The sequence below is a fragment of the Zootermopsis nevadensis genome, unplaced genomic scaffold (genome assembly GCF_977971745.1).
Source record: "Zootermopsis nevadensis isolate Lab colony 2312 unplaced genomic scaffold, Znev_1.0 Znev_ptg000028l, whole genome shotgun sequence".
Taxonomy (NCBI): domain Eukaryota; kingdom Metazoa; phylum Arthropoda; class Insecta; order Blattodea; family Termopsidae; genus Zootermopsis; species Zootermopsis nevadensis.
In genome coordinates, this window is record NW_028259160.1 from 20446558 (window position 1) to 20454922 (window position 8365).

The following is an 8365-nucleotide window of genomic DNA, read 5'->3' on the forward strand; positions in this document are numbered from 1 at the left end:
AAGCCTCAAGATGTGAGAGTCTATGGGATTCAAGCTGTGTTGTACCAAGACTTTGTGATCAAGCCGAATTGTAAGAGCTCTGGAAGTAGCAAATGCAGGAGACAGTCTGAGAAAGCATGCATGCTGAGGTAAGGACCTGGTTTTTTTAGCATATTTTAGGTGAAAGCCTGGAAATGTCCAGGTGGGTGCAAAACTCCAGAGGTGGTAAGCTATGGTTTAGCTGACCTGATACGGTGGAAACCATGTAGTGTCCAAGCAGAGCGAAGGCAAATAAAGATGGATTCTAGCAATTTTGAAGGAGGTGAAGGATGAATCTAAGCCTGGGAGAGAACGAAGCCCTGAGGTGGGTTAACCCAGGAGGCTGAGCCAAGTGATAATGATGCGTCTTTCCAACTAGTTAACGCAAATTGGCCTCCACTACCCACACTTTTGTTTACCTGTCTTTGCAAATCATGCCACTCTTTTCAAGGTCACGCACACGTTTCATTAGACAAATCAACCCCTTCGGTCTCTTTCACCATGAATTTGTTTACTTTCGCAAGTAAATGCACAGCATTACGCTCTGTAGCACCGCAGTATAATCACGTCTCTGTGTTTGGTGCCTTCAATTTGGGAAAAGGCTTGAAAGGTGCGGTATGGCAGATGATGTGCCAGTCGAGAAATGAATAATGATAATGCCTCGTACCTGGATTACTGTAACATCCGCTAGTAAAATTTCAAGGATGAGAGACTTACAGGAAATAAATGTTGCATGGTTAAAGAAATTAGCTTTTATTAAATGCATGATTGCACAGTATTAATTGGATTAACAAATTACACAACTTCTTATGTATGACCATATGATTGAGTGTAATGTAATACAGCAGACTGAATAATGCCTGCATCCCCTGCAATGAGTTCTCTGAGGTATTGGCCAACATAAAACTTTGTACACGTAACTGTGGTCACAGCATTTGCGATACTTTTGCAATTCAGGATCGTTTTGAAAATATAAAAGCAGTTTTCAAAATGATTTCCCAGTTCGCCACACATTCGTACTCCTGGAAAGACTGAAAGATACAAAGAAACAAAAATTTTCTGGTTGTCATCCACCAAATAAATAACTAAATGATATTTTCTCATTACCGTGATGCTTACATTTGTGTACCACAGAAGAAAACAATCGGCCTCGGAGCAGACTCTTTTTAACGCGTGCATCGTGATTACGCCTGTGAACGAAGTGTCCATGATCTTGTATGCAGAAATTTCTCAAGTTCTAAATTGAATTGACGATCAGCCTGCTTATTTTTGTAGACGATTAGTTTCAGCATATAAAAGCACTTGTGACCACAGACATCAGTACAGCAGTTGAGCAAAAATGAAGAAATTGTGAAGTATAAACATGCGAGTTCTTAATAAATTTATATAATCTATTACACATTGTTTCACGAAAAAAGTTTTCGTGAAGTTTTGATTCTTCTAGTCCCTTATCATATATGATACCTTTCAGTAAATTATTCTGAATTATGTTATTCATCAACAAGTGAGACATATGCCCTGTATCATATTCCAAACGATGTGAACCCTGTTGTGCGAAGATGGACAAATAATATACAGTAAGTGTTACTTTTTGACATATTTTTGCAAAAATGTTATCCCCTTTAGGATAATTTTCTTGAAATGGGATAGAAAAAACTTTTTTTAGTTAATTTCTTTGTCTCTTAGTTTGCCTTTATTAGAAGTGTCCTTCCTGTGACTAAGGCGATTCTGAGTGGAAAGGGACAATTACAGTAGAAACCTTTTAATATGTGTTATCGATGTTTGTGTGCATAATGGGCATAATTTTTTAAAAATACAGGCTGAGCACTAAAGAATTTTAAACTTTCAAAATGATACATAAAACAAATGCAGGTTATGTAAAACTCAACACTTACACCAGTTGATATAAAAACTCTGAATATTTTGTCTTAAGTGACCCAGGTGATTGATTGCCGTTTCACACCTCTGCTGTATGCCACTAGTTTTGAAAATGCCTACCCACAGCAGAGGAATTTGTGTGTTCTGCAGTTAGCAATGCAAGAGTGTAACAACTGTGCAACGTGAATTTCGTACACAATTTCATATGAACTACCATTCCGAGTATCCATTTACGCTGCAGTCTTTGTCAACGTTGAGACAGTGAATCACAAGTGCCATAGCCTCCATCACTAGGGAGAGACAGCACAAAGTTTGGGACATGTTGGATTTTCATACCAAAATTTGCCGTGCGACTCGCAGAGAATGTATCAATCTCTGTGAAGTGTGTACAAAACTTTTATAGTGTTTATATTTACTGGTGTAGGTGTGGAGTTCCAAGTGTGTCAGATTTGTTTTCTGTAACGTTTTGAAAGTCTGAAGTCCTCCTTTGCTCACCTGGTATTTATTACACGCAGAACGCCTCAACGAGGGTGAAAAGCTTGCATGATTGCTTCTCCAGAGAGTGACAAAGGAAATGAGAATCTAGAAAAGTTGCATTTTTTAAAACACTTTTCTTTCATTGTCCATCGCATCACTCTACAACGCACAAAACAATGGAATGGTAGGGAAAAATGGAGATGCTGTTGTTTAAATGGCTTTACAAAGAACTAAATAAACTAAAATACTTTGAACACTACTATTAATGTACCCAATAACATCTTTTACTGAAGAAAATCACCCCATCTTGCCCCAGTGTATGGGGCAAGACGGAATGAACATGCAGCAAAATGGGGTTCTTCTTCAACACCTTATTCTAAATACAAGAGACACAAATGTGCAGTTTTACTACATCTTCCTCATCATCTATGAATGATGTGCAAGCATTTTGCATCATCCACAAGGTCTTGTTAATCATGGACTTTCAAGATCTTTGTCTGCAGGAGGTGTGTCTTCCTTATTCTCGATTTACCAATGTGGTGCTGGCAAAATTTTCATTCCGAATTTTTATTAGCATGAATGCGATGATGATTCTGCAAGTGATACCGTTTGGTGAAGGATTGTTTACAAATTTCACAAGAATAAGGCCGCTCACCAGTATGTAAACGCACGTGTCTAGTCATGTCACCTCGATGTTTGAAAGACTTATTGCATACATCGCACAAATACGGACGTTCTCCAGAATGTACTCGCCGATGTCCGTTCAAATCAGAAGGGAAATAAAAAGATTTCTCACAAATATCACATACATATGGACGTTCGCCGGTATGAACTTTTAAATGCTTCTTCAGGTTGTTTGACTCACAATAAGTTTTCTTACATATGTCGCATGTATATGGTCTCTCGCCGGTATGAGTACGTAGATGATGCTTCAGGTTACCCAACACGCCAAAAGTCTTCTTACACACATCGCATGAATACGGCCTTACTCCACTATGCACTAGTGTATGTCTCTGAAGGGCACCTCCTTTTTTAAATGCCTTATTACAAACTTTGCATACAAATGGTCTTTCTTCGCTGTGAACATGACAATGGGCCAAAAGCATGCTATGATATTTAAATGATTTGTGACAGATATCACAGAAATAGGGTTGAACTGTGCCATCGACAAAATTAATATTCTGAAATGAGAAAACGTACATATCACCCTTAATCAATAATTAAGTTAAACACATCACACCAAACCATCATCTAACATGGATATGTAAAGCACAGATTTTAAGTAAGGATATCAAACTCAGAGTAATTTGGTAAAGGATGATAATGGTAATTTGCTTGCAGATCAAAATCCAATCAAAATTGTGAATAGGTGGAAAAATTTATTTAGCCAGCTCTTAAATGTTCATGAGACTGGTGATATTAGACAGATTAAAATGCATACAGCTGAACTGTTGGTGCCAGAACCTAGTTTAGATGAAGTTAAATTAGCCATTGAAAATTTGAAAAGTTATAAATCTCCAGGTATTGATCAAATTGCAGCAGAACTGATTAAAGCAGGTGACAAGGTTGCATATGGAGCTCCATAATTATTCCTATTCATAAGAATTGGGATAAGACAGTGTGGTAATTACTGAGGAATTTCACTACCTCATACAAAATTCTATCAAACATCCATATGTAAATGAAATTATGGGGATCATCGGTGTTTTCAGATGTAACAGACCAACAATTAATCAGGTCTGCATTTGTCAGATGGTTTTGCAAAATTTAAAACTGGTAAGTCAAAATCAGATGATGCTAGTTTTGAAGTGTCAAGGATCATTGTTCAGGATGGGAAACCACTCAATGATGGAGACATACAGAATTATAGTATGAATGTGCTCCATTCCTTTTTGAAAATTTTTCCAAAAAGGAAAATGTTCTATTGACTCTCTTTCAGAAATACCTAACCTTAAACAAAGTACATTGCGTCACAAAGAAACATATTAAATGAATATGAACATATAACTTACCTTCTTTTCAAACTTTAGTAGCAAAGGATCTTCCTCATGTTTCAAATCAACAAGGAGGCTTCCATTTTGAACATATGACGAACATACTTCATTATCTGGTACAGTTTCCTCATCTATTGCATCCAAAATATCCTTAGAACAGCCAAATTAAAATTAATCACTAATATAAATTCACTTTTATTACAAAGGGATGCTGTGCAATGCAATGAATCAAGATTGTTAAGACATGATTAACCCAAAGTAAGTGCAGTATTTATACAATGTATTCCTTATGTTTCTATGATTATTTAGTAGGAACTTCTAACAATTAAGTGAAAAACTGAAATAAAACTTAAAACCTTGCATATCGTGCTGTGTTGAATATTTATATAAAACGTATAAAATCATGCATACAAAGAAAACTGTTACACATTAAATAACACTTTGTGCCAAACACGTTTCGACCTAAGACGTCATCATCAGTGGAAAAACTTTAATTCATCCGTCTGTCTATTAAAATTATACAATTCTTGAAATGATGGTTTGTTAGAAAGCGCTGAGCATATAAAATTCCGCACTTTATAAAACATTTCTTCATGTAAAACCACACTGAACGTTTAATTGCACATGAGTTGGTGTATTATCTAAATTGAGTTACTCACCTTAACGTCCAGCGGGCCAACTTGAGGTTTCCGTTGTTGGTCTACGGTGAGCTGTGGTTGTGTTGTCTGTGCCTGGATTGCAAACTTCAACATTGCGTTGGCAATGTCGTTTTGTTTGCATGCATGATTTTATATATCGATACGCTGCACGGTATGCAAGGTTTTAAGATTACAATATAATCAGAGCCGGTGGTTAGACTACGCATTCTCATAAATAAGTGATGGGATCAATAATGGCTGTATTCAAAACAGATCTTTGTAGTTTCCAACTTCAACTCTTCCATGTAATAGATAAATCACACACCACAATAGTTTGCGATCAACATTAAACTGCCAGCTGCCCATCATTTTTGTTTATCCTGACACTTATAATTATGGAATCTATCTAAAAATGCTATTGTCCAATTTTCTTCAGGTTACTGAATAAGACTTGTGGAATAGTCATACATCTTTATTAAATTACACACACCTATGAATTAAGTCAGGTGACAATAGGATGTGGAATATTTTGTAATAATACAATACACAATATACAAGTTCCATTAATACTATTTTTAAGATTTCATAAATTATAAACAAAGGGATCACATAATTAGTGAGGTTTTCACAATGGTAAGTCCAAATATGGCCATCTTCTGGGTTGTTGCGCCATGTAGTCTGGTAGAAGTTTACCGAAGTTTAAGAGATCCAAGCTGCCTCCATCATCAGGGCAATGATGTCAAGACTACACAACCACATGGTCATACAACCCAGAAGACAGCCATCTTCAGGCTCACTGCCTTGAAAACCTCAAATCCTACTACATGATCAACACTAAAGGATGCTAAAATATAAGCTTATATACCTGCAACATTTTATCACCACTGGTGAAATATAATGGCTTTAATACTGAAAGTGTGGGGCTTCTACCAAGAGGATCATTTTGCACATATTACAAAGAAACAGAAATACTAGAGTATATGAGATATGATTATTACTGCACTGACCGGTCTCTCCCACTTCCTGACAAAGGCAAAAGTAAAGGATATATATATCAAGAATTTCATCTTTCACCACAGCCTCTTGATGAGTTTTTACTTCCATTAGGTAGGTTATAATGCTTGGCATATGTTTATTCAATTGTGTACACTTGTGTGTGTGGAAGAGAAACTCAAACTTACCTCAGGCTCACTTTTTACTGCAATAAATGTAACTGGAAATTCTTTCTTTATGTTCTCAACCTCATCTTGGCACATAGAAAATGTGTTTATCCCCATATCCGAATCTGGTTCTTCCTTAATTTCATCAATGCTAAGCTCCGATATAACCTTATTCATACCTGACCTTAAACGTATCATACAGAATAATACACATAAACTTTAGTTTCTGAGAAGTATCCCATCTACTTTATTTCAATGGCTTAACAGGTTAATCTAATAAACATATCAAGTAACAAGATACTTCCCCTGAAAACAAAAGTATTAGCACATTAAACAGTAAGTTTCGTTTTCCAATTTATTAAATATTATGGCATGTATTTGTAACCAGGATAAGAATGTTACTGAAATATTAAATCTTAAGACACCAAAAACAACTTTCAAACTTTGGCTTGTTGGCTCATACTTCACTGCCCCTCGATCGTATCAGTACTAGCAGTTGAATCGAACATGCCTTGATTAATTTAAACAGAATGTATCCCACATATTGTTTTTGACATTACAACCCTCATGCGAATTTCCAGAATTTTGAAACATACATTAAAACGTTCCTCTGCAGTCATACTAACAATTAAATAGGAACTATTCTTCCGGTATTTTAATCCATTGGGGATATCATGGAAAATACAGGTCTACGTCTTTCAAAGTGCTGTGCTGGAAACCCATATGCGAGAATATAAACTGGCCTCAAGAGGTTGACAACAGAAACGTAAATTTAAACTTTTAAATGAAATTAACGGTTGTAATATCGCAGATGACTTTCCCTGGAAGTCTCGTCGCAAGGTGACTGAACTAACCTGGCAAAGAGGTTAATGTCAATAGAAAGTCTGGCGAATCGCCTGGCTGAATCTGTGACCTTAGATGTGATCATGGTGCTAGGGCATGCTTCATTCATAGTTCTTAGACACACGTCATTTTCGAATTTCATGGCAGGCTTTGTTTTAAACTTTTATCTTAGAAATTATGGATTGGATCACTGAACGAGGGATTGCTGCGATAGGTCGATCAACGACGCTCTCGATCAGACCATGAAGCTAGAGAGATCACTAACGTGGCTGACATTCATTGGAGTCGCAATAGTCCGTACTGGATAGCAGCGCTTGCTAGTCGAGCGGTGCAGGCATGAACCTTTATGCCGGCAATGTGGAATTATCGGTTAAACAGATCGTCGTTTTCCATGCCCGCAGAAATTTTTTTGTGACTGGAGGAACAAGCAAGTGGTCATCCCTTCTGTCTGACGAATAAGGACTAGAATCTCATATTGCAAGAATCTAAAATTAACCTCGTTACTTTTTTAATCCAAAGGAAAGATTAAAAATAAATTAAAGTACAGAACAACCATAACCACAAAACTCGGTATGCCACGATGTCCAAGTAATTTCGATGGCCACAAACATTTTATTGCATCATGAGGAGCGGTCTGAGGTAGAAGCTAATGTTAAGAATAAATCCTAAAATTTGCTGCATATTAAAAAAAGCTTTGAATGGGGCTTAAGATTTTCGACAATAAATTTTAGAAATTGAAGTCTCTTAGCACTTAATTATTACTTTCACAAGTTTACGGTAGAAGGAGAATTTATTATAAGAGAATTTAGCCGTAGACTTAATAAATCGACCTTAAAAATCTGTAAATTTTTTTTGTAAAATTATAATATTAAATTGAAATTTGACAGTAAAGCAAGGATTATACAGTTTAAGGGCATCTGACGTGTTTTCTAAAAACAATATTAAAAACTAAAGGAAATATTTAATGCGTTCATCATAGTTTGTTCAAAAACTGTTTATTATTAATGAGTAAAATGAAACTTCCACTCCAAGAGAGTTCAACCCTGACACATAATAAGATCCGAAAAGAACTCGGACGCTCTGTGATTGGCGGACTGGCTCGACCCCAGAGTCGCTTCACGCGTTGCGGCAAAGAGAGAAACCACGGCGAATAAGTGGAGCTTTGCGATGTGCTTCTATTTGTGTTCGGTGTTCCAGCCAGAATGTTCTGAATGTAATTTGTAGCTGCTTTGTATTCGACCTGCGAACATCCGTCAGCCTTTCAATTAAGTTTATGAATTCTAGTCATAATTAACTTTGATTATACAACTCCAAAATCGCGCAATAACCACATATACAAATACAATTAATTTTCAGA

General features: G+C 36.4%; 1 protein-coding gene across 2 annotated transcripts; it reads right to left on the minus strand.

The window, feature by feature from the left end:
- Positions 1-755: 755 nt before the first annotated feature.
- LOC110826954 (uncharacterized) lies at positions 756-7281 on the minus strand. 2 transcript variants are annotated; one of them, XM_022058101.2, is made up of 4 exons: positions 7020-7281; positions 6187-6349; positions 4386-4517; positions 756-3554 (listed from the first exon to the last, which is right to left on the minus strand). In XM_022058101.2, the coding sequence occupies exons 1-4, from the start codon at positions 7148-7150 to the stop codon at positions 2928-2930; spliced, it is 1053 nt and encodes a 350-aa protein (XP_021913793.2). In that variant the 5' UTR covers positions 7151-7281; the 3' UTR covers positions 756-2927. The 2 variants fall into 2 exon arrangements, with proteins under 2 accessions (XP_021913793.2, XP_021913794.1); XM_022058102.2 differs by lacking the exon at positions 7020-7281 and adding an exon at positions 6792-7013.
- Positions 7282-8365: the final 1084 nt, after the last annotated feature.

Bases quoted from the DNA above. Each gene is read 5' to 3' on its own strand.
- LOC110826954 (XM_022058101.2), bottom strand. From the start codon at position 7,150: ATGAAATTCGAAAATGACGTGTGTCTAAGAACTATGAATGAAGCATGC. The intron at 4,518-6,186 runs GTAAGTTTGAGT...GGCTGTTCTAAG, and splicing joins CAGTAAAAAGTGAGCCTGAG to GATATTTTGGATGCAATAGA. The intron at 3,555-4,385 runs GTAAGTTATATG...TTCTCATTTCAG, and splicing joins TACTAAAGTTTGAAAAGAAG to AATATTAATTTTGTCGATGG.